A 26588-nucleotide genomic window follows, 5' to 3' on the forward strand; every position below is an offset into this window, starting at 1 on the left:
TTAAAGGCACAAAATATACAAATTTATTCAAGTGGCTATTAAATCATAAGAATGTCACACTCAAGTGAGCGCCACCAAATGACATCCAGAATTCTGTCACGGTACATTGGGACACACGTCCCAATGCCCCTTTCTCTAAAAAAAAAGTATTTATACCCATTTCACGAAGCTTGGTTTGTTAAAATCTTTTAAACACTGCACTTTATATTTCACATATCTTGCTTTATTGATTAGAAAAAGCTTAATTCATCAGTGGTGAAGAGCCCCTTTCTGCAAGACTCCACAGCTTCGTCAGCATTTTGTTAGTGTTGCTGAACAAAATAAAATATTTCAATAACAGAAGCTCACTAGCTCTGCGAATTTCCACCAGCAGGTTTCTAGGGGCAGAATGTATTTATCAAGAAGTGTTTCATATTCAGGGACACGTGTCCCATGTATTTTAAGGGGTTATGTGCATTGCATGACACCTTTAAATGAAGGCGATTTACGATCTGTTTGCAGCGCCTGCAGCTTTCTGATGCTCCAATAAATGTCCACATGCACCAGTTGCACAGAAATATTTTACCAATGCAATAATGGTCAACAAACAAACCACAATTTTTAACTATCAAACAAGAAACCAGTGCTTGAAACAGCTATTTATTGTACTACTTTGCACCTAAACCAAGGACTATCGAAATGCCACTTGTAAACATGTTGCTCATTCGGGCTTTCACGCCATCAAAAGGATGTCTAGAGTGAGCAACACTACTCAAGAAGCAAACAAGTCTAAAATTTGCACGAGAATCTGACAAACTGTCCTAAGTGACGTTTTAAGTAATGAGCAATGTTGCCAGTCCTTGCAGCCAGGCTTCAATATATTCACATAAAAATAGTGGGCATGACAAAAATCAGCGTACGGTCTGTCATATCCTTACATTTTTTTTCCAAAAACAAAACAGCTATACTGTAGACAATCTTAAATACACAAACTATGTCTTCACCTATTTTCAAAACAGTAAGCTTGTGTAAAGCACACCTACAATTTTTTGCAACAACGCTGATGCAAACTTATGTTCTGTTTATGCAGCCAGATCCCAACAAAAAGTGTTCTGGGATCAGAATACGCAAACTCTAAATATTTAGGACAACCAAGAAAAAAAATAAACTAATTCTTTACTCTGCGTCCCCTTAGTATGAATACGTTAGCACACATGCTGACTACTAAAATATAAAGTGAAATGGGCACCACAGAGAAGCTGACCACAGCATAAGACAAAAACCAATCAATGCGATATGTGTGTTGCTCAACCATAGCAACAGGGCTTCCAAACACATAATCACATAGGAATGGCCAAACTCAACCTTCATTACACTCTAACATGCCAAATTGCATAAAACAAACACGCCTCACCCTATGGTTACTTCAATTAGAACAGCCACAGACCTCTTGTGACAAAGTCACAAAATGTGATGATTTACACGTGCATTGCCACTTAAAAAATGACTTTTTTGTGTAAACAAATACTGAAGAATAAAAAAAATTATCTCCAAGCTCTCTGGCAAGGTACATTTAGGGCAGGTAACAGGACAAATAGTCCATTCCTCTGAATTGATGCAGAACTGCCCTCCCATTTACTGGACGTCTGACTGCTTCACAGGTTGCCTACGGATAAGCACAGCATGTTGCACAGTACATCAACGACCAAACAGAAAGGTGCAAAATCACAAGCCGTGCTACAAGAAGTATGGTGTTGTGTTCCGGGGTGGTATCACACGCTCTGAGTCTGGCACTGCATGGTATAACTTTGCGGTTCGAGTGTTAACGTCCGTGAAGGCCAAAACAGCAGCAATGTTACCACATCGGTAACAGTAGTTCGGTGCTGACCAAACTGTCACAAGCTTGTCGTCAAACATGTACTTGTAGCCTGAAAACAAAAAGTAAGCACCTATCAGTTCAAAATACAGCAAACAAAGCAATATCAACAAAACTAAACAACTGGTTGCTCACCTTCATGTACTAGCTGATGTGCCCTGCATATCAGCTTCAAGTTGTTGAGGTGCATGAACTGAAACAAATAACAGGCATTGTAGAAGGCACAAGGTCGAAACAGTGCTGCCAATAAGAAGTGCATGTGCAGCCTATAACATCAGAAATGAGACTACACTGCTGACTCCTGGCTGCACTGTGTTGCACCCATGGTACTCCTGGCGGTATAAGGATCTGCAGAGCGAGCACGAATGTTAAGATCTCTCTTCACAGCTTTCAAGCAGTTCTGGTGCAACAGGAGGCCAACCTGATGTCCCCGAATCAGCAGCTGTCATGTGGACAATGGCTTTGTTTCTTTTGACAAAAGCTGTACTGATATGTCACAAGCACATCTCTAAGCCACAGCATCCCGAATTCAGAGTTGTAATAAGCTAACAAACCTTATCTAGCACTGAGTATGCAAATGTATCCCAAAAGAACACTTTCTAGCACATCAACTGGCCCGAAGACTAAAAACGTAAAAGTATGTATTATTAACCCTTTTTACCCACATCAAGAATACTTACAGAAATTTTCAAGTCCTTTAGAAATTTAAGATGTATCACTGACTAAGCTTGCCATTTAAATCTGTCACAATATTGTACATTTAACCAAAGCGCAGAATCTCAAGTATTTAAGGGATGATGTGCGCCAAGAAAGCAATTGTCATAATATGGCTATTCCTTAAAAAGACTTCCGGATATTGCATTTTTGTCTTTCCAAACGCCAGAGATTTCCAAAAGTGTCATTAACTTCTTCCACAGCATGTTTTAATTGCAAAATTGAGGCTGAGCAGTTTTCAGGGTGTCTACCAAGTTGACATTTCCAAATTCCCTGAGTTTTCCAGGTTTTCCCTGAGTGCCTTTGCAAAACTCCCCGAGTGATACAGAACGTTGTTTTATGTCAAGACAGGATGACACCATGTCGCCCGATGTTGTCACTCTAGTAAGCATGCTAAAGAATTTAAAAAAAAAAAAAAACTTAATCCAGTTTGAACAGTAAGGAGTAGCATTTATTTTATTCAAAATGAAATCAGAAGGGAAGGGTTAGTAAAATGCACAGCGAATAATATATCTTATGCAAATCAAGTCGAACATACTCAAATACGAATATAAAGGAGATGCATACAGAAACAATTCTTTTCGAATATCCCCTTCAGTCACGAATTATGATCGACTGTCAATACATGTGTGGAACATAGGTGGTGCTTGAGACTCCACTGAGAGGAAATCAAGGTGGTAGAACGACTCTGAGCATTTTATGATGAGTCATTCTAATTACAGAGTAACTAAATACTTGAATATTGTAAATTCAGTCATGCTATGTTTCTTCGTAAAAAGGATTAAATCCCCCCCCACTCAATTTAAATGCACAAGTTATTTATTGGCCTCAAAGAAATATATATATATATATATTTCAAGGTTGCTAATGACATGCCCCACTTGAGTCAAGCATCACATAAAACATGGTAGTGCCTCCACCAATGCGGTACTCTGTATTGATACATATCACTCAGAAGCAAAATGGAAGTAATTTAGGTTATCAGAATGTTCAATTTGCCCTAAGCTTAATGTTTGTGCTCTATTCCTTGCTACCATTGCATAGAAATGGCAAAAGTAGGTCATGTCCACAAATGTGGATGCCGTGACTAAAGGGGATATAAGCTATTTCTATAAACTGATAGCAAGCTCATTGGTATGAGTCTCAAACTTTGTCACAAGTGAGATTCTCTCAGCAGCTGGTGCGTCAACCTCAACTGTCCTGACATACTCTCAGCCAACGCACAACGCCTCAGTGTTGCAGTTCACTGCTTTAAAGAGTTTATTCTGGTTTGGATGAGGGACACCTGCATCTCGGCGTCAGCCAACAACTTGTTTTTTAAGCTCAAGCTCCTTCAAAGAAGCAGCGGCGTGCTTCCTTTTCCGTTCATTCCTGAATGCATAGGTCCCGGTTTTCCCAGTTGGTAGACACCCTGAGTTTTGAAGTCATGCTTGTCTAGCCAAAATTTCAATTCTAACACCACTTATGAGATATCGAGCCTTAAAACGTGCTATGAAATTATGGTGTACTAGAGTAGGGGTAGTGGGTCAAGGGGGAGGCGCGGGGGCAATGCACGCGCGTGAAGCAGAAAATCCGGAAAATCTTTGTGGCCATAAGGCCTTTCACCTGGGGTCCACTGTGCCACCGCCACACTAGCGCGCTGGCCAACACCTGCACTCGTCCATGTATTTGTGTTGTTCTGTGTTTTGTGCACACATTTGTTATTTCATGTGCAGTTTTTTCTCTGACTGATGAGGTGACATGTCAAAGCCTTGTCGGGAGAACTACTGCTTCGCTCCCAGTTGCATAAGTGGGTATAGCGGCGTGAAGAATGCGCTGAAGTTGTTTAATGTCCCCGAGGACGACGAAAGACGCTGTGTTTGCAATCGGAACATTCACCATGCTGATAAGCCCCTGGAGCTGTGTGTGAGCTACAGCTCGAAGAAAAGTACGTATTTCGAGACTATGTTCACGTCATTGATGGAAAGGCAGTGCGGATACCACGTTTTCACCTCGTTTTCACTAAACGCAGTACCGACCATTCAATGTTCCCAAGTACCTGTCGAAGGTGCCAGCACGTGAAAGAGGTGTGCGCAAAACCTGCAGTTTGTGGCTCTTCTAAGAAACCTTGCTTCAAACGGATGGGCCGGATGGAAGTTGAAACGGATGGGCCAGCAATCGACGTGCAGTACATGCCATTTGACTCATGGAATGTGTCTCAATCAATGGCTGTCATGATCGAAAAGACTGTCTTCATGAACTCTGGAAGAACATAAGGCGACGTTGCATGTCTGCCAAGCGTATGTATGCCATACGTTAATATCAGAACCACTCTCACACACCATGGAAGAATCGAAACAGGCGCTGCACGACTCTTTTCGTCCTGTTTTACAGCAAAGTTGTCTATGGCTAGGATCCTGGGATTTCTTCGTGGCGTAATGTCGACAGAAAACTATCATCACCTATGGCTCACACCTCCGTAAGGCAGAGGCTACAAGCACTTACCAAAGGGAAGCAAACAGTGCATACATTCTCTGAAATCATGCATGCAACATACAGAACAGCATATGTTTCGATAAGAGCAAGCTTAAAACAAACATCCGAACCACGTGCCTAATTGATAAGACACTCCTACGCCTACATGCGATGCGAAGCTTATAGCGCTCCCCGCATACGTTTCCCAGTAAAGATTACCGCTGGGTTAGCTGCCGCAGCACCAGCAGCTTGACTGTTGTATACAAAGCAGGGAGTGACGTAACTACACTTTTATACGTGCAAAAAGAACCTGCCTAGCAACTGATTTGTGTTGCGACACACACGTACAATGGAAGAGCAGCATGCATACGAGACGCAACGAATTTCACTTCTCTCTGGCTCACTCTTTGTAGGTGCACGAAGTAGCGACACAAGCCAATTAAGTCGCAGGCCACTGAAACGTAATAACTAGGTAAAGTGCATGTGAATGTCGCCGCGTGAATAATTTCAACTTACGTCACAATGGGTAATTGTTCTAGTTGTCGTTTACAGCTTCACTGTCCAACGACCTTTACAGTGTGGATTGCAGCCCATTTTTTTTATGTGCAAGTAAACCGCTCTCTGCAGAACTAAACCTGTGTGTACACTGAATGCTTTCTTTTTGGTGCAGGTTCCGATAAGCCAATCATGCCACCGGCGCATGCTTGGACTCTCATGTACCAATGAAACTTATTGAACTTGTGTCCTCACAAGAAAACAAGAACAAGAAAAGAAAACAAAGCAACTCGGTTTCTTTCCCTCTTTATCTCTCTTCTGTATATTAGAGAACGCAATAGATCATATTGAAACGCATTTTTCCAGCCAGGCGAGGAGACATCCGATGTGTATGCATGCATGCATGAAGTGTCGAGGTGAAAGGCGCAGCAGCGCCACCTGTACGTTTCTGGAAAAACTGCTTCACTGCAGAGCCTTCCCACAGTCCACTACCCCTAATCTAGTACGCTATATATGAAATACATCGACATTCTAGTTCAGTTGCCCAAAATCATGCCTCTATTTGGGACAATCTTAAATGGAATGCCGCAGCATTATTTGGCAGATTTTGGGAGCAGATAGCTCAAAAGTGGTGCAAGTCTTACGATTGTCGAGCAGACACGACTTTACTAATCCTCAGCTTCAATTTTACAGCTACAACATGTGCCCTGAATTTAATAATTAAAAAGTTGTCATATTCTACGTAATTATTGAAATTATTGTTGAAATCTTTCATGTTAATTTCTGCTCAGCCATGTAAGTCTATGTGCAAAAATGGGAGGGGTCTAGATATGCATATTTATTAAATGTGTATCCCATAAAGAAAGCACCTGGTGTGTGTATACACACACTAGATGTTCATTTATATCGTTAATTTTTCACAGTCGGTTGTGGCATGCTGCACACTTCTGCTTCTTGAGCTGGATTACTCTAAAAAGCAGGCATTATTTGCACGAGAAATCGAACTGCATAATCAAAAATAATTACGAACATTTTGCTAATTAGCTTGAACAATTCTTTATAGCACATATTGCAATTTACAAACTGTACGTAGCTGATGAATACGCATCATAAGTGCTTAGAACGAATTCTGATGATGACGCCTAAAAATTAAATTGTGGGGTTTTACGTGCCAAAACCACAATCTGATTATAAGGCATGCCGTAGAGTGGGACTCCGGAATAATTTGAACTAGCTGAGGTTGTTTAACGTGCACCTAAGTATAAGTACATGGGTGTTTTCACATTTCGCCCTCCTTGAAATGTGGCCGCCATGGCCAAGATTCGATCCCGCGACCTTGTGTTAGCAGCCCAACACCATAGCCACTAAGCAACCACGGTGGGTCTGAGGATGACAACAGTTTCGAGATACTCATTCCCAAAGTATGTGATGAAATACTTTGTGTCATTGCTCCCCATGTACTTGACCAAAAATTTCATTAAAGGGTTGCCCCTCACCAGGTTTGAGCATTGAGTACACTGCGTTGATCATGCAGTGATGATTGTGTCTGCAAAATATTACACCGATGTGGGCTGCAAGAACAGCAGAAAATTTTAAAAAAGACACTGATTGCCGCTTGCTTGTCCCATGCTTAGCACTTTTCCCTGTAAGTACGTTGCCTAACCAACTATTTCAAATTCAGAATTTTGTCTCAAAAGCTTTGCATCAACATGGCAGTGCATGGCAAAGCAACAGCTCTTGCACCACACCAACTGCTACAACTCCTGAACAATCTGAACATTTGCAAGCAACAAATGATACAGGCTATCACTTTCTCTCCCCTCATATCAATAACAGACTGAATGATAAATAATTGCTGTTTCTTAGAGTGTGTCAATTTTTACAGCTGACAAGCCTAAAGTGGGAGGGTTTAACTGTTGCTAGTTGAAAGGACAAAAATGAATCTGTGTTTAATGCTAAGCATTGCGAGCAGGCCGATACATTTATTTATATTAACATGTTCATAAATGATATTCACAAAGCACACTAAGTACGAAATTTATTATATTTATTTTTCCATTGTGACACAAGCTTGTTTCTTAAAACCAAGCAGTGCGCCAAAAGCAAGACTCTCGGCAAGTCTAGCACTGTGTCACCCTTTATGCATATTTCATTCCTGCATGCACAAAACTCATTTTGGCCCCTATTCTAAAACATAAGCACACAAGGTAAGAGAGAAAAACTAGTGTCAGCTTCGGTTATGTGGCAGGTTGTAGAAATATTACAGTCGGGAGAAGGGGTTCAATCAAAACGAGTACGATAACATAAGAAGCATAAAGGCAAAAGATTTCAGGATGTTTTGAGTTGCCACTCCGAATGCTGATGACCAAGCATGATGCCTGGTCATAAACTGACAGCTGTAGCATTTGAAATACTAATGCAGAACAGTGTGCAGCTTTCATTACATTTTTGGGCTCCGGACACCAGTGCCAGTGACTAAGAGTGTGTTGTCCACAAATACTTCAACAGCTGTATAACTTTAGAGGTAATAAAAATTGTGTCAATTCCACCATGCCTTACACACACAGGAAACTGAGAAAGGTGAGTTTGGCATTTAACTGTGATTAGTACCTTCTTTTTCGGCCATTAACTATACTATCGATCACATGAACACTGAAGAGTTCCAGAAAGATAAGCTACTGTTTAATAGAGTTACTGCTTCCCTTAATTGTTCCTTTAACGATGATATTAAGGAAGACTCAACAAAGTGCAGTCTTAATCGCACATGTCCAAGGCCTTTAAATGCTGTGCTCCTGATTGCAATGGCAATGCTTATGAATAACTGCACGCTTGAAGCAGCTGTTTACAAAATATGCACTGGCATGTGGACTGTGCTTCTCTCTGTTACAGAAAGCTATCTTGAGTCCACAAGGTGGTAAAAATTGTTGCCACTGCACTATGAAAAGCATAATTTGTGAAAATATGTGGCACGGCAACATGTTTTTAATACAAGCTTTCCTGGAAGCCACGGACATTTGGACACCATGTAGAGAAAGCAGCTTTGCTTTCTCAAAACTTCACAAATAGACAATTTGTAGCTTCAAAAATAGTCATGTATTCCTCCATACTATGGTACAAAGAGGTTATTTGAAATCTATTGCACACAAACAACCTCTTACCTCATGGGTAACCTTGGCACCAAAAAGCCAGCCAGCCCCCCGTGGACTTACTGACCAAGTTTCCACGTCTTCAGGGTCAGACCAAACAAGATGTACGTGCAGATAAGGATTGCAACGGCTTGCAAAGCTTGAAAGCTTACTGTACACTACTCCAAAAACACTAACATGACTTGGGAGTTAATGCACATTCTTTGTAATATTGGATGGAACATAACACGCATCTAATGCAAATGGCCTGCTTGATTTTTTTGTGCAGAAGTTCATTTTTGTTCCTTGAAAAATGGTTCTGTCTAGTGTAATAAATAAGCATTTACCAGCTGAAGTAGTTATCACAGAGACCATCCAAGCTTAAGTTGCTGCTCCACACCAAATTATGCCTATCCTGGACAGCAAGCTAGCTTCTACGAGGCTGAAAACAGACTGCTTTCAGTTTGACTCAAGTCACATTTCTGTGCCAGTGAACATTATCACATCCATTGTATGGCTGCAACTTTGGCTAGACACTTGAAAGCTAAAAACCAGGTGTGCTATCTGGCTTCATGGCAGAAAACCATGCATATGAAGACAAGAAAGCACAACGAGAAGGCCATCACAGTGGTTGCACAATCCTCCACAGAAGTGTCCTTAATTTCTTAAGTTTAATTCATGAATGTAACCACAAAGCTTTACTCAAATCAGCTCATGCTATAAGCGAGCAACATGCTTACAGAAGGAACTTCTCTGTGGGCATTAATTTCGAATGTGAAGACCCATTGCAATTGCATTTCTTAGGTACCTAAAATTAAATACTTTATGCCCAAACATCTGACCTCTAGGAAGACTATTTTAACTGCTTAAGAGTGTTTAATTTTTGCAACAAGCAAGTGTGTGTGCAAGCTTGGTGTAAATATACATAATTACAATACAAAGCCTAAAGCTCTGCTCTTTAAACGGCATTCCCATGGGCAAGCCCTCGATGAAGAGGGATTCATGATGTCATGAGCTGTCACACTGCTCCCTCGCTGACGCGGTCTGTGTGGGGACTGAGGGATTTCAATGCTGGTAGAATGTTTTAGCAGCCTACAGACATTTTCAACGAGAACGCCCCGAGTTTCACCATAACGACCTCTGCGCTGTGATAATTATGCATGAATGCTTGCCGAAACACATTGTAGAAGCTGCAGCTAATGCCTGTGTACTCTTGCAGTGCTGTCACGTGATAACCACTGCTTGCTGCAAAGCAAGGAATTTCTCTCCTGATTGAATACTGCTTTATTTTGCTGTTATTTTGTATTTAATATGCAAAAAATGGCCTGTGCCCTTTAGGTGACAAGCACAAGTTACCTTATCCGGGCATCTGTGCACACCCCTTTCCATGTCAGAGTTAATTTCCGTTGACTTCTTTTTGCCTTTCAAGAGATAATTCCCAATTATGAAACCCCTTAGTGCCAGTCACAATTTATGTGCAGAAGTTGGTTAAACTAAAATTTCATAGCAGCTTTTACTTTCGTCCCAGGGGTGGCATGAGAAAGTTTACAAGTCGGTGTTGCTCAGATGATGAACGTCTCAAGTTCAACCACAGCTTACTGGAGCACAAAGCTTTCGCGGATCTTGAGTGATATCTACATTCAAGAACTTCTTGTAAATTCTGATTCACAGTTGATAAGATAACTCACACTAATTTTTATGACATGCTATTTACCCCATTAAGATTAACAATTAGCATAACCCTTTTTTTATTTGCTAATAAGATCAAGAAATTTTGTTAAATGTCAGCAACATTTGGCCAATAAATGCAACTATGTCTGATAGCATGTTACTTCAGCGTAAATTGAATTTGATTCGCATTGGAAAAACCTCCCAGACATGGTAAGTGGAAATGCCTGATACGCCCGGCCCTCAAAGGGTTAATGGCAAAAACCTAATTGGTCCAGCATGCAACGTTTCTTACCTTAACTTGATAAGGAATTTTTGTGCTTTCTTCCCTGCTTTTTTTTTCTTGTTTTCCAAGTTCATCTCACAGCTCTTTTTGACTTGTAATGTTCACAAACGTTTTGACAGCACCTACCTAACACCATCTATAAAACACGCTCCTGCCATAAAACATTTGGTAGTTTGCACTTTTGTACCTGCATTTGTGTCATCAATTCTTTTTTTCCATGTAAACCACAGTGCAAAGTAACTATTAAGATAGCTTTTGTATGAGCCCCAATTATCAAACCACCATAAAACAACTTCTTATAGCTGGGCAATCACAGCTGTCGAATCCTTTTATAATTAATGTATCATTAAAAACTTTTTCATAAAAATATGACAGTGTCATTTTCGCAGAAGTAAAAAGGATATCACAGAAGGCACCCTTATGGGGAATCTCCTGATTCCTCTCAATTGTTCGTACTTGATCTAGTGTCTTGATCTGAGGTGACAATCCACCATGGACACAGAGTACTTGCTCGTCAATTATCTGAAACAGAATTTCAAAATTCACAATCATCATCATCATCATCATCATCATCATCATCATCATCATCATCATCCTCCTATTTTATGTCCACTGCAGGACGAAGGCCTCTCCCCGCGATCTCCAATTACCCCTAACTAGCAGCCGCAAATTTCCTAATTTCGTCGCACCACCTAGTCTTCTGTGGTCCTCTCCTGCGCTTCCCTTCTCTTGGTACCCATTCTGTCACCCTAATGGTCCAACGGTTATCTACTCTACGCATTACATTACTTGCCCAGCGCCATTTTTTTCTCTTCATGTGAATTAGAACGTCGTCTATACCCGTTTGCTCTCTCTGATACAAACCGCTCTCTTTCTGTCTCTTAAAAGTTATGCCTAGCATTCTTCGTTCCATCGCTCTTCATGCAGTCCTGAACTTGTTCTCAAGTTTCTTTGTCAGTCTCCAAGTCTCTGCCCCATATGTCATCACCGGTAAAATGCACTGATTCTACACCTTCCTTTTCAATGATAACAGTAAGCTACCAGTCAGGAGCTCACGATGCCTGCCATATGCGATCCAACCCATTTTTATTCTTCTGTGAATGTCCTTCTCATGGTCAGGGTTCCCTGTGATTAGTCAACCTAGGTAAACGTACTCCTTCACAGACTCTAGAGGCTCACTGGCGATGCTGAATTCTTGTTCCCTGGCCCGGTTATTCATCATTATCTTTGTCTTCTGCATATTAATCTTTGACCCCACTCTTACACTCTCTCTGTCAAGGTCCTTAATCATTTGTTGTAACTCGTCCGCAGTGTTGCTGAACAGAACAATGTCATCGGCAAACCGAAGGTTGCCGAGGTGTTCGTTGTCAATCCTTATTCCTAAACCTTCCCAGTTTAATAGCTTGAATATTTCTTCCAAGCACGCAATACAATATACTAACACATCCGGACTACTGTTTCTCAGCTTTAGAGGTCAAAGTACACATTAAAGAAAAAGGAGTGGGGTACTTACAGCAGCCACGGTCAGGAGGTCAAACACTTTGCAGCAGTATTTCCAGGCATTTGCATTCCCATACTTAGTTTGGCATTCATCTACAATATAAAAATAAAAATGATCTTGTAAACATATTTAACCCAACATTAGTCACAACCAAGACAGAGAGAAAGTTTAAATCTTAACAGATTATCCCAGCAATAAGCCTGGCTTGCTACTCCAGGTAAGATGTTAAGGGGTGAAAGAAAGACAGAGATAAAAATTATGCAGATACCAGGCCCTGTGGGAATTGATGTGAGCAAAGCATTCCGTGCTGGATGTTTTCATTGACGATAATTAGCGGTGATGTTGACGGCTAAAGCTTAATTTCTTCAACGTTTAGGCTAACACCAGAGTGGTGAGTTGATATTAAACATTACCTTGCGTGCACCACTGCTGTTTGTCTGCGTAGTACACAGAACACACAGGGAGAGTTGTTTGCTTGAGGCATTGGTGTGCGCAATATTTCACAACCTCTGAGAGGGCTGAACATTGTCATTTCCTCACATGGCACATCGCATTGTGGCAGAAATATTAAACTGGAATTGGATTATGAGGCTGTACGTGCCAAAGCCACACTCAGATTATGAGGCACACCGTAGTGGCGGACTCCGGATTAATTCTGACACCGTGATGTTCTTTAACGTGTCCCAAAATCTAAGTGCACGTGCGTTTTCTATTTCGCCCCCGTCGAAATGCGGCTGCCGCGGTTGGGATGAAATCCACAGCCTCTAGCAATGCCATGGCAGCAAAGCTAATGTGGCAGGCACACAAGCGTTGATTTGATGGTCGAATACTTCCGTAGTGTGGCCTGGACCCTGCGGTGCGCTTTAATTAATGCGGTTCTGCTTCTGCACACCCTACGTAGTTTGTCCGCTTGACATGTTTGCATGGTGTTTATTTTTCAGAAATAGTAGCAACGTACTGTACCCTACCTTGAACTTAAGCTTATCCAGTTTCCCCGCAACCGCCGTCATATAGTAGTAGGGTTTGCTTGCCTTCTCACGTCCGTCCCCCTCCCTCCTCCCTACAGTTCTATCTACGTTCCCTCTGGACTCTCACCTTAGTATAAAGGGAAGCGCTGAAGTTTCTGCAATGCTTCTAAGGGGAGTCACGGATAATTACAGCTGTCCAGAGACTAATGTGGTGACAGCCAGGGAGCTCCAGAGGGCATTTTGCACATTCAACGCGGTGAGGCGAAAACGAATTTCTAGCATTGCCTTTCCTCTCTGACTCGCTCCTGTCATGTATGCACACACTGTGGCCCCCCCGACGCGGTATGCCTGACAGCAACAGCAGCCACAGCAGCAGCCACAGTGGGAAAGTTGAAGGAATAGGCAAAGAAAGCTTCGCTTTAAAACAAAAACAAAAAGCACACATACCTACTCACATACAGACACACTACTGTAAATGCACTAACAGAAAAGTTATTTACAGAGTCTCATTTAAGGCTGTATCCTGCAGGAATGCCATAAGCACTTTAGTAAGGTGCAGTTGAGATTATCGATCTTGTCACAGTTTAAGTCGCGTGTTGTGTCGCATGCGTAAAGTGTCCCTCAAGTCAGCCCTTGAGCTGGTGAAGCGAGCAGAAGTACAAATTAAATTATCTAAGTTTTCGTTAACACCACAGGTCACAAGGCTTCACATTGTTATGCATTATTCAAGATGCCCTTACATGTCAATACCTGACAGGGAAATGCTGATAAAAAAATCAGCAAACTTCATCAATTCCACTGCCTTGGAACTCATTCATTGCGATTGCAGTTACTACCTTAATTACACGCAATGCCCTCAACCTTGTGCAATACCCCTCCCATCCTGTGTGAACTTCCCCAGCTGCATGCAACAATGACAGTGACCGCTATCCTGAACACCACACTGTAATCAATTGCTGCACAAGTGTTCAAAGATGTTGCCTCAGAAATACCTGCACAGACACTACTGTACATTGCACATACTACAAATGGCACACTAACTGCCTAGTGCAAACGTTGGGCAATAGCTCAGTTGTGAATGCACTCCAGCTCCCTAGTGCACGTAGTAGCAGTGCACAAATTTACATTTTTCTATGCTGTTTGAAAGGGTGCTGGCAAAGAGGTAGCATGACAACAGTAGTATAACGGAATGGATGTACAGAAAAAAAGCGAGTTTCAATCTCTTTACTGCTCTCGAAGTAAAATCCAGTTTACACTGATAATGATCATACTGCTGCATCAGCTATTGTATATAGAACCAAACATAAAACAAGATATAACAATGTAGTGGGATCAAAATGTAGGACAGACTTATATGCATTGTATTCCAAGTACCATAAGAAAAATAAAATCCCTTCCGATCTACTGCAAGTCTTTAATACTAAATATGGTGAGCATCCCATCTGATAAGCAATTACAGTTGAATCCACTTATAACAATATTCAAGTGCCATGAAAATTCCATTGTTATAACCAATAATTGTTATAACCAGGCGGGATGAAAACAAATCAAAATGGGGGATGGTGTAGCTGTTCTGAGAAAGCTATAATGGTGGGGAGGCCAGTTCTCCTACCCACCACCTTCCTCTATCCGGCTTCCGATTGTGTTGACTCATTTAACTGTTTGAATCTGATTCCTGCGTGCTCTGATCGCATGTTATTAAACAGCCACTGCTGTAGGCGTTCAAGAATGGCACTGCTATAACTGCAGAAAGGGGTCACGGGCAACAAGTGGCGTACAAGCTCCGCCAAGGCGTCACTTTGGTGGCCCGAAAAAGTGCCTTTTAAAAAATGCGGGAAGGTTGCCGCAGCAGCATCTCAGCTTGAGAAAATCAGAAGAAACGCTGGGACGTGATCGCCACAAGCATTTCGCCACGTACTTCCCACTGGCTTGCACAGGAAAACTGCATGTCCGTCAGCCTAGCTTGCCTTAGGCGAAGCTTGCCGACATGCTTCTCCAAAGCATCCTGGTGCTCCACGTAGTGAAGCAGAATGTCCCTCGTGAGAACAAGGCCATGAGGAAATGAATTATCTACAGGACCTTCCGCGCAGACAATGTTGAGGCAGCCTGCACTACCGCGTCAGCGCTGTCGTCACGACTGTCACTGTCGCTATCCAATGCAAGCACGTTCATCGCCTTATCGGTTAGCACTTCATTTACAAATCTGTAGCAGCGCAATTTCTTTTCACTGGCAACATCGTGCATTGTTGATCAGCGGGCAGATCAGCCATCTTCCGTTTCGGCAGCAAGTCAAATGAGGCTGAGAAACAATGTGGCCAGGAAGGACTTCGATGCAACAAAGACAAGCACGAGCGACTTAATCCGTTAGCAGAATTGCGCAAAATGAGGGCCATAGAATAAAGAACCAACTGTGAGGGCCCAGCGAGCAATCTGAGAGCAGTGCCAGCAGCGTTGTCAGCGCAGTTGGCGTGGTCCATTCGTGTTTCGAAAGGTAGCACGGTGCAGAGCTATGGGTGCCGCCCATTCGTGTTCGGAGGGATGGAAGGGCGACAGCAGACTCATGGAGAGAAGCGCACGATGGCAGTTCGGGTCCACTCGCACACATCATCCACTCGCACAAATCACCCACTCGCACACAGCAGTGAGTGTTGTATAAAATCAGTGGCTTACAGTCTTCCATTGCTACTTCTATGTGCACGACAACAGCGAAAATGGATCAGCTTGACAGCTGCATTAGAGAAAGCAGTCACCTCATTAAAATCCAGCTGAAAACAATTTTTCATGGTCCTTCAATGGTGTGCTGCTGACTTACACATTAGCTTTGGCTTACCTAGTGGTAACTTACAACTTCCACCTTAACCACTTCACCTCCTCCTCAACGGGCAATGTAAGCCATGAACACGAGAAGCAGTTTTAACGAAGTAATTTTAGCTCTCCGTTAAACTACATTACACAGGTGTTGCTGTGAAATGAAGGACTTTATGATCAGGTGGCTAAAAGCTTTGTCCCCATACCAGAATAACTCAGCCATAGACTACAGTTTTGAACAGCAACAACATCCAATAAAGAGACTTTTGTACATACCACTGCAGTTAGTGGTAACCAGTGTATGACTGTAGCACAAGGCTTTTATTGGCTAAGTACCACACCAGGAGTAAAAATTTTACTTTGTTCGAATGTGTTTATTGCAAGCATCTCACCAAGCAAATGTGCGAAAGAAAACCAAATGTCTTCTATCACAGCCCCCACGCAATTATAAGTTTCCTAACAAGCTCAATGAAACAATTATCTCTGCGAATGATGAGCAGGTCTTCAATGCCTAAGGCGGGCAGCCACAAAACCTGTGGTCACTATTTTAAATGCTTTACAGTTCCAGGTTCTCTTATTTCAAATTTTGTCGACAGCAGCTTTTCTATGGAACAAGCAAAGTTAAAAATAAAAACATACCATAAAATCCATACACTTGGGTAATCTGTCGACTCTCGTGGTTCCCACGCAAAAGTGTGATCCTGTCAGGCCACCTAGCATTAAAATGCAACAAGAAACACCTTAGCAGAAACACCAACACCTAGCTTTATGTTGCCTAACGAGGTGACCAAGCGCTGAGAAAAGAAATTCTCATTGTTTATCTCACATTAAACAAACGAAAAAAAAAATGAATAAAACGGCATCAATTATTAAATTCTGTCACAGCTTAAAGGGATACTGAAAAGTAGCAGCAAATGTGAGTAGGCTGGTAGACTAATTTTGGAAGCCCTCAAGTTTGTGTGGTGAAAATATATTCACCAATAGAGAAAAATAATTACCGAGCTTTTCTTTATAAATGTAGCCCCCAAACCTCAGCACTGATATCGGTGTGCAATATTTCAGATTTCATATTATAGGATACTTGGACCCTATTTGTAAAGTCCAGTGGAATCACTTTTTAATCATTTTTATAAAACTAAATATAACTACCCTCAATCATATGTTGCCAAAATCATAGCCATCGGGAGCTGCCTCAGAAATTTTAACACGGTGCAGCCACTTATCTTTCACTTTCATTTTGTGGCATACAAAGACTGTTCTTGGCAAAGGCTGCCAGTCATTCTTTCTATAGTGTAACCTACTGATCTAGCTTAGCCTAACTTTCTACAGAGCCCCTCTAATATGCACCAGTTACATCACTCTAGGGAGTCATTAGTACAGTGGTAAAAACCCAACTTCAGCATGTGTTACCCTTTACAACCAGACCTACTTGTATTGAAATGCAGGACATGAACATTTTGTTTCAGAAATTCAGTAATTCAACGTAGTCCAGGTCAGAGCATAATAAACTTTTGTGAATTATTACAAGCTGCACGATTTTGTCATTATGAATTAAAGCCACTGCTGCTATCAGGGTCACTGTGTAATGTAATCGATTGATAAACATCATAAAGATACCCACTGGATGAGGGACCTTTTCTTTCTTTTCATGTCAGGAAAAAAGACTTCGCCTGTCTAAAAAGACAGGCTAAGTCATACTTAGCAAGGTAAATATTTAAGATGCAATCTTGGAGAAAAGCTGGGAAGCGCCATTCCCTTCAGATTCTGGACCACATTAGTGTTGCTTATTAGTGTTGCCACATTAGACTGCTGGTTTCTGTGAATTTCATTGTTTTTTGACATCATGCTTTTATGGCATTTCAAGAAAAGATCCCCAGAGAAAGCCCTCTCACCACACAGACATACTGCAGTATAAATTCATGTTGGCATTTCTATCACTCTTTGGTGTACATAGCAGCCTGCATCTGCCACAGAAAAGTGCGTAAGAAAGCAATTCGTGCAACAGGCACCCTTCGCAGATCTCGGAATTAACATGTTAGACACACAAATAAATATAACCCGCTGCAATAATAAACAGAATGTGAAAAACTCACTTAGCCTTGAGGGTCAGAAGACGAGTAAATGTTTCCAAACTGTAGTAGCCTCGGTCTACAAAGTCCCCCTGGTAGAGCACAAACAGTACTTGAACAAACATAACAAATATCAGCAGCACACTTCTGTTATAAAGAAAACAAATATCTGCCACCCATTTTTGAAGCACGTGGAATGAAAACCCAAGGAAAAAGAAAGAAACTTACCAAGAATATGTAGTTTGTTTCAGGAACCTGCCCCCCTGTTCGGAACAACTCTTCAAGGTCGTAAAACTGAAAATACAGAAATAACAGCGTGTTGACAAATTTGCCATATGATTAAAATAAAAAAACTTGTCAGAAAAATAAAGGCAAGTAAGAATTTTTTCTTCTTTTTTTTTCATTTTGTGTGTAAAGTACCGCTGTGATCCACTTATAAAGGTATTGTTCGATTCACGTGTGGTCCAGAGCCCCGGTGCTCAAAAAAGTTCAGGTGGAGCGGAGCCCAAGGTGCCGGTGCAGCATGTTGCACACACTCTTGAATAGAGTGTTGAGATACAAGCCATGTCATCTATTTAGCTTCATGGATCAGTGTCGTGGCATGCTTTCTGAATTCATGCCCTTTAACTTTAATGTGAGTTTTCAGTCCATGTTTTCAGTGTATTGTTAAACACTTCCAAAGCATTGAGCCATGACTATACTTGCTCATTATGGCGGAGCGGATAATCCAGCAAATCCAGCGAGAGCTAGAAAACTTGGATCCCTGTGCAGTTCCCACAACTATTTATGATTTGCCGGACACTGCTCTGGCTATGCTGACACCCTGCCAAAGGAAGCACTTCCACATTCTCTGTAAATGACAGCTGTGTCGTCAACACTGTGCCCCTCAGTCGCATCACATTTAAAGCAGGAGCATAGGTTACCTGGCACCAAGCCACAATCGATAACTATGGTGCAGGGGCTTCCTTGTTAATTAAATTAAATTATGGGGTTTTACGTGCCAAAACCACTTTCTGATTATGAGGCACGCCGTAGTGGAGGACTCCGGAAATTTCGACCACCTGGGGTTCTTTAACGTGCACCTAAATCTAAGTACACGGGTGTTTTCGCATTTCGCCCCCATCGAAATGCGGCCGCCGTGGCCGGGATTCGATCCCGCGACCTCGTGCTCAGCAGCCTAACACCATAGCCACTGAGCAACCACGGCGGGTAGGGCTTCCTTGTGCACGAGAGAATTGAGGGCTTTGGTACAGCACAATGTAAAATGGTGCAGGAGGTCTAGACATTGAGTGAACGTAATTGAAATAATAATACCATATATAAGATTATGTAACTCTTAACTATCAGGTGCGCTTCCAATATCCAATTTTAGATTAACTTTATGCAATAATGAAATCCTGGCTGCAATTAAACTTTTCAGAATAAATTGGATATCAGACAAAACAAACTAGCGAAATTCCCACAAGTAAGTAATTATAGATGTGATCTGGAATATTTGTGAACAGTATTTCTTGTAGCCCAAAGGGAAACTATCTATATTTGTGAAACGACCAAGGCACAATACGCTACGAAATAAATGAGCCCCGTCTGCAACAGAACCACGCACAGATTTTGACTTTATAAGTACTATAGTTGTCGCACAGCGCACCACCATATCACACAGTTGCGAAGGTGTCAGCGGCAAAGTTATTTCTATTTAAGCTTAATTTCCTTGTGCACTTTTTTCAACTCTAGGATATACATACACACATGATCATAGCACTGTACCATTTTCACTAAGTACAACCTCTTGATCCTGCCAATGCAGGATGAAATAAGTATTACCTGTATTGCATTGCAGAATTATTACTAGGTGGCATATTTAAGCTCAGTCCAAATACAACCATAACTACTTGTAACAAATGGATGTTTGAGTTTTGTGGACAGAGCTATACAGTGTATGCAACTTTTCCCTCTTGCATCATAATCTTTTTGTAGCACATATAATTGTTTCTCATTTTGGTTTAAAGCCTAGATTTTGCACTTGTGTACACACACTTGTTCAATCACAGTAACCACAGCTATTGCAAGAACCTTTTATACATACTGCAGATACAGTCGATTTACGTTAATTCAACCCTGATGGGACTGACGAATGTAACTGATAAATCCGGCAGGTCTAATTAAAATGCAGACAAAATGCCAAAACACACCTCTGACTCATTTGGCAGTATTTGCTCGATACTAACACTCCCCCGAATTAAACATGGCCATTTTTTATGAGTCCAAAGTAGAAAGCTGACGTACAAATGACACTAAGCTCCTAAACAAAGTAGAAATGTGTCTTAGCAGAGTACTACGTTGGGCGAGTTGGTGCATAGTTAATCCAACAAAGTAGAAATCATACAAGCACCCAATTTTGTAGCAATAAATATAAACAAGGGTCTAATATGTGTTGTACAATGGCAGCCAGTTTCCTAAAGGGGTCCTGAACCACCCCTCGGGCTTGGTGAAAAAGTCTGCGGAAAGCATACCCTGCTGTAAACAGCTCAGCCAAATTTTGCAGCAGTGCGCAGTGCGTGGAGCTCACAAGTGGAGCGCGAAGTAACTTTTTTCTCAAATGCTCTCTTTTCGACAGAAGCCTGCTCCTCACTCTTTCCCAGATGCTTTATTTCATAATACAGCACATTCCCTTACGCGGCTGCTATTGGCCAATAGCTGACACCAATCAAGAAGAGTGTTTGGATCAGTGTGCTTCTTCCTACTGTGACTCTGTATATTTATTGATGCAGTTTGATATACAGGCTGAAGTGAGCGAAAATTTGCTTTTGAATTTTGATAATAATTACGTACTTCCGGAAGAAGACGTCTATAGTCTGCTCACGCTCAGCCACGACCGCGCACATAGGAATTAAACTTTCGCCACCCTGCTTATCGGTGTCATAGCCATTGGGTCTTACTAATTTTTACTAGTTTTGAACACTCAACTAGATTCAAACCACGCAAAACCTACAAGGAAGCATTAGCTCGGGCCCAACTATGACGCGGCCTATTCAAATACATGTAAAATGCAGAAACAGTTTTCTGAGATAACCCCTGGACAGACTTTAATGAAATTTGTTGAGTTTGAGAGAGAAAGGTAAATTCTAGTGACTGTTGGAAGCAGAATTTCGATTTAGGGCCTGAATTTTGTTAAAAGAATCTTAAATATTCCAGTTAGAAAAATATAGAAGCACAAAGTTTACAAATTAATAGCTTTACATCAAGAACAGATATCACGGTTCCGTAAATGTCATCTATTAGATCATTCAAAGAGGACAAATTCAATATGTCAATTTTTATCTTACGTGAATTCGTCACATTGTGTACAAGGGTTCTGCAAAAGCTGTATTTCCATATTAACAATTTTTTTAAATTTTAGATTAATGTGTAACATATCAATTTTCTCCTTTAGATGTACTATTAGACGCAATTCACATAATTATGACATCATTTTTCGTCACTGAGTAAGAGTTGTAAACTTGACAGGTTTGTTTTCTGAAAATTTCAGATTTTTGCTCATTTTTAATAAAACATTGACAACCTAAATCAAGGATTCGAAAGGAACAGTCACTAGATTTGGAGTTTTCTTTTAAATGCAATAAACCTCGTCGAATTTGGTGCAGTGGTTGCCGAGAAAAATGAATTCTCCTTTTACATGTATTTAGATAGGCGCACCCGAGCTAAAGCTTCCTCTTAAGGTCTGACCACATGCAGGCTTGCCAGTGCATGCTCACTCCTGGTCGCTCCTGGTTAGACACCTTGGCAGACTTCGCTTCGTATTGAGCTATTGATAGCACTTCAAAATGTGCAAGTTGGATGTGGCTACTATACGTCGGTCAAGCTGGTGCAGGACAAAGCCAGTCTGCACCCAGTAGCAGCACGGTCAGACTGGAGCGTATGAGCACGAGTGCACTGAAGCCCTGTCGTGCACAAAGCAAACCTCGTGCATATACACTGCAGTTGCATGTAGGTGTTCTGCTACGTAGCATAGATACCGTGGCCGCCATGGGATGCCACAACAAGCCCGCTGGCTGAGTGCACTGCAGCTCACTGAGGAAAACTGCTTTTGGCCACATTTGGAACATCATAGTCGCCAAAAGCCGTCGATGTGAACACCCGAAATAAAATTTGAACTGCACGCCCCGGGGATGTTCATTAGGTGGAGCATTGTGGGCACGCCCCCACTTTTCCATAGCCTTTGCAGTGCAAGGCATAGAAGAAGGAACGAGGGAACGGGATCATACAGGACCTTTGATTGCCAATAACTCCGCTTCTTCTGAACGTATTAAAGAATTTTTGGGGGGCAAGGTACTTCTGAAACAGCCTATTTTAAGTTTAAATGCATTTCTCAACTTTGATAAGAAATGGTCCATGGTCCCTTTAGAGTCAGCTCTGCCGCAATTAATTCTTTAAATGCAGCTTCGGGGCAATACACCCATGTTAGGCAGTGAAGCATACGAAAGCGACGTTCGGGCCCATAAAAATGCATGAGCACTGGCCAGGACCTTCGGACATAATCGAATTAACCGAAAAATTGAATTAACTGAAGTCAAATAACGGAATTCTACTGTGTTAGCTAAATTGTGAACACTTAATTTAACAGAAACTACATTTCTCACTACAATGTAAACAATTCTATTACTTCAGTTATTGCAGTGCATCATCACGATCAGTTTTCTGATGCCAGCACTTGTACACAGTAAAACTGAAATTGCAAATATAAACTTCTTAAATCATTTTAAACTTTAACTTCTTTGAATAACTGTTGCAGATATAAATGTTTCCACCAAATGTTCCACTGTGTCCCAAAGTGATGATTTAACTTTTTCAGTGCTGGGTTTTTTCAGAGGTGACAGACCTCTAGCATTGGTTTTTTTTTCTCGGATCTTATACATAAACACAGCGATTTATTTTTGGTTATGCAGATGGGAAGGAATTACACTGATAATGGCAAATGCTCTCTTGGTATGATCTTCACATTCCTATCTGATTTAAGTACATGGCAGGACAGAAACATGAGAACGTACTGGCATATCAGTGACACTTAAAGGGTTAAACATCAGGTCCCTTTTGAGTGATTGCTTGAATTGGTGTACTAAGATGACATTGCAAGCAGACCAAAGAACTGCCACAAACCATAAATAAAGCAACTAAACAAAATACACTATGTCCTCAAGTTGTACCTGCTACTGTAAAACTGCACCACACAGCCTCATGGAAAATCAACTAGCCCAAACCATCACCCTTTTAAGTACCTGCTAAGGCACGATTATTCTAGGCTATTGATTTGACTTGGGTTATGGGTCAACTAGTGTTGATCGTGCTGTATGTTGGGTGTTTTAACGTTTACAGAATTTTGAAAAATTGCCCATAGCATATATCACAAATCTAGTTATCGAGCTGGATTAGTCGAAGAGGCAGAGATCACTTACACTGAAAATCGAAATGTATAATTGACTAATTAAGAAGATCTTACTTTTAAAAAAATCATTTTTATGTATTGAAGCTCAAAAGTTACTGGAATACCAATGCATTCCATCACAAAACTTTGGGAACACATATCTCGAAACTGGTTTCATCCACAGAATTCATTCCAAGTGGATATGCCTTTCGAAGTCACTGGCTACAATTCGTAAGCTGCAATATGTGATGTAAAATAATTAGTTTAAAAGTTAATTTGCAAAACAGATACTTAGACAAATATTCATTTTCATTCGTCCTGCTAATAATGTTCACCTCCGAGATTAATCCAGCTGAAGTAGTAGAATCGTGCTACATGCCACGAGGCATTTTTTTAAAATTCCGGTAATGATTTTAAAAAAACTTCATTTTAACGAAGGAATTCAATTAAAGAAGGCAAAATTGCTATTCAATTTAGAATATCTAAAAAATATTAATTTAAAAAATTTATATTCAGGGGTTTTACGTGCCAAAACCATGGTCTGATTATGAGGCACACTGTAGTGGGAGAGCCCAGATTAATTTTGACCAACTGAGACTCTTTATGTGCACCCAGTGCATGGTACACAGGCATTTTTGCATTTCACCCCCATGAAAATGTTGCTGCTGTGGCCAAGGTCTGATACCGCCCCCTCGTGCTTAGCAGTGTAATGCCATAGCCACTAAGCCACCACGGTGAGTAAATGTAGGAGAATGTGAGTCAAACAAACACACCTCAGGTGAATAAAATTATCTAAACAATGTGCATACCTCACAGAACATGTACAGTGATAGCCGAGGGACCCTATTATGTGTTGACGTTAAGCGCCCTCCAGGGACACATGTACAAGACACGTGCAAAATTTATGTGGGTGGGCCTGCTGTCTTTATACCAACGTTTAGCAGTTACTCCACCCATGTGCCGTAAATCGGGTACATTGACTAAATTGGGTGTTGCATATAACCCAAGAGTACACTTGAATGACTCTACTTTACTGATGTGCAAGTCATATATAAAGGTACAGTGCTTACCTAGAATAGTTGTTCAATGACAGGCACTGCAATACTAGTGTGAACATATTGTGTTGTGATCCGCTCATGAATAAAATTAATTCTAGGGTTTTACGTGCCAAAATAACGATACGATTATGAGGCACACTGTAGTGGGAAACCCAGCTAATTTTGACCATCTGGAGCTCTTTTTAACATGCACCCAATGTACGGTACATGACCATTTTTGCATTCCGCCCCCCTAAGAATACGGCTGGCATCGAACCTGCGACCTTGTGCTCAGCAATGCAATGCCATAGCCACTAAGCTACCACGGCGGGTCAGCTCTTCATGAACTACTCATATATTAAGAAAACCTGTGCAGTATGTTATAACAGACACCACCAAATCAGTGAAGTGCTCATAAAATCTATTACTATAGAGGCATGCGCTATGAAACTTTCACCATACCTGCCCATGAATGTCTCCACACACAGTGACAGGTGTGGAGACAGGTTGAATGTTGCATTCTTCCAACAGCAGCCGGCAAACAATGCCACACAGTTTCTGGAAGAGTAGGCAATGAATGATCATAAATTTTATTAGAACAGAAAAAGTGAAATCCCAAACCAAAGTAACCCATTAGAGAATATGAAGGTTCAGGTACTTTAAAGCAGGTTTCATACTGAACATGTGGGAAATGTTTGGAAAACTAAGTCAATATGCACAGTGCTATGAGGCAATATTTACTAAGGTGGATCTCAACTTTCCCTTTTATAAATCTATCCCCCTTTCATAGACTTCCACAAAGCTTCTTTGGATAGTGTAGCACGTCCCATGACAATGTACCACAATAGTGTATGAAGTCCTAGGAGCAGAGCATGCTGACACTGTCTACAGAAAGCAGTCGGGAGGACAAGAGAGAAGTCCAGCTAGCTTAATTGTCCATCTTGTCAAAATTCTAACAATCCAACAAATTTCAATTTGAGAACACAGACGCTTTGCCGCCCAAGTTCCTCCGTAGGACTCATGGAGTTCCTAGACATCGAAACACAATGCCCAACAGTAACTTCTACAGGTAGCCAAATCAGGATGCTACCGAAGAACATCTGCAGATCCGAACAAAGATTATATGTAACAACATATACACACACCAAACCAAGGGCCACAGCTACACATAGATGACAATGTTGTAGCGCAATGAATCGTCGTGCAAGAAATATCCAATACTGTTCCAGAAAAAGTTTTCACTGAGACGCTTACTTAATATACTCCTATAGGCTGAATGACTGCGTGCGATAACTTAATGTACTGCAGCTTGCAGCGACAGAAGCAGCACCTACATGGTGTACTAGCGGTTATGTCACAAATGCTCAGAAAAGGTGCGTACATTTGAGTACGTCCCGGTGACAGAAAATAACAGTATGCCCGTTCGAAGCCTTCCTTGTGCGCTAAGACGGTGGACGCTTCAGCCCGTGTATTTTTCCGTCATTCAAGCACCTAAACTATCGCAATTAAGCGGCACGTTTCTTTCTTGCTTTTGTGAGTGACTTAAAGGTAAAACGAACGCCTTGCCTCACGCAAAACAACCGTAATGTGTGCAACATCGCTAGAGTGTGCTTATACGACCATAAACATAGTTCCTTCCCAGCTCTCCCAAGAGTCAGGCTCAGCATTATAGAGCTGTGACGACTTGTGAAAGCCAAGCAAAATTTCAGCCATTACCAGACATCAATGTCGTGCAAAAAGAAAGTGCAGCTGTCAGTTTACACCAACGGTCTGCTAATCATACCGACACTTATTACCATCCAGCAAGATCTAGCACACGGTCGTCGGTTGTCAGGCTCAATGTGTTCTTTAGTAAAGGTTGGTGACAGCAGTTAAGAAAGTATCGCACCTACTGATATCTCGCATCCACCCACCTAACCAGCGCAGCATCGATTCCCGGGCAAAACTACGTCCTATTCATGACGCTTTAAGGCTAGCTGACAACTACGCGAAACGTGCGCCAGCTTTTCACAAAATTGTGCCCACCTTTAGATCGTTTTCTGGCAAATACTTGCATTCTTTCGCGATATCTATCCATCTATCAACATCAAGCATCGCTTAAATAATTGCAACTGTCACAGGTCTCACACATTTACCACAGCAAGAACGATGGAAACCATATAAAGCAGCTCCGCACTAGTTTGACG

The 26588-nt window shown here is 41.5% G+C and overlaps 1 protein-coding gene across 1 annotated transcript; it reads right to left on the reverse strand.

The window, feature by feature from the left end:
* Nucleotides 1-26580, reverse strand: PpV (Protein phosphatase V). The gene is made up of 10 exons (XM_050194885.3): nucleotides 26428-26580; nucleotides 24865-24960; nucleotides 18172-18237; nucleotides 17968-18035; nucleotides 16514-16587; nucleotides 12111-12190; nucleotides 11000-11119; nucleotides 8677-8766; nucleotides 1991-2048; nucleotides 1-1907 (listed from the first exon to the last, which is right to left on the reverse strand). The coding sequence occupies exons 1-10, from the start codon at nucleotides 26494-26496 to the stop codon at nucleotides 1717-1719; spliced, it is 912 nt and encodes a 303-aa protein (XP_050050842.1). The 5' UTR covers nucleotides 26497-26580; the 3' UTR covers nucleotides 1-1716.
* Nucleotides 26581-26588: the final 8 nt, after the last annotated feature.

This window comes from Dermacentor andersoni, chromosome 1 (genome assembly GCF_023375885.2).
Source record: "Dermacentor andersoni chromosome 1, qqDerAnde1_hic_scaffold, whole genome shotgun sequence".
Classification (NCBI taxonomy): domain Eukaryota; kingdom Metazoa; phylum Arthropoda; class Arachnida; order Ixodida; family Ixodidae; genus Dermacentor; species Dermacentor andersoni.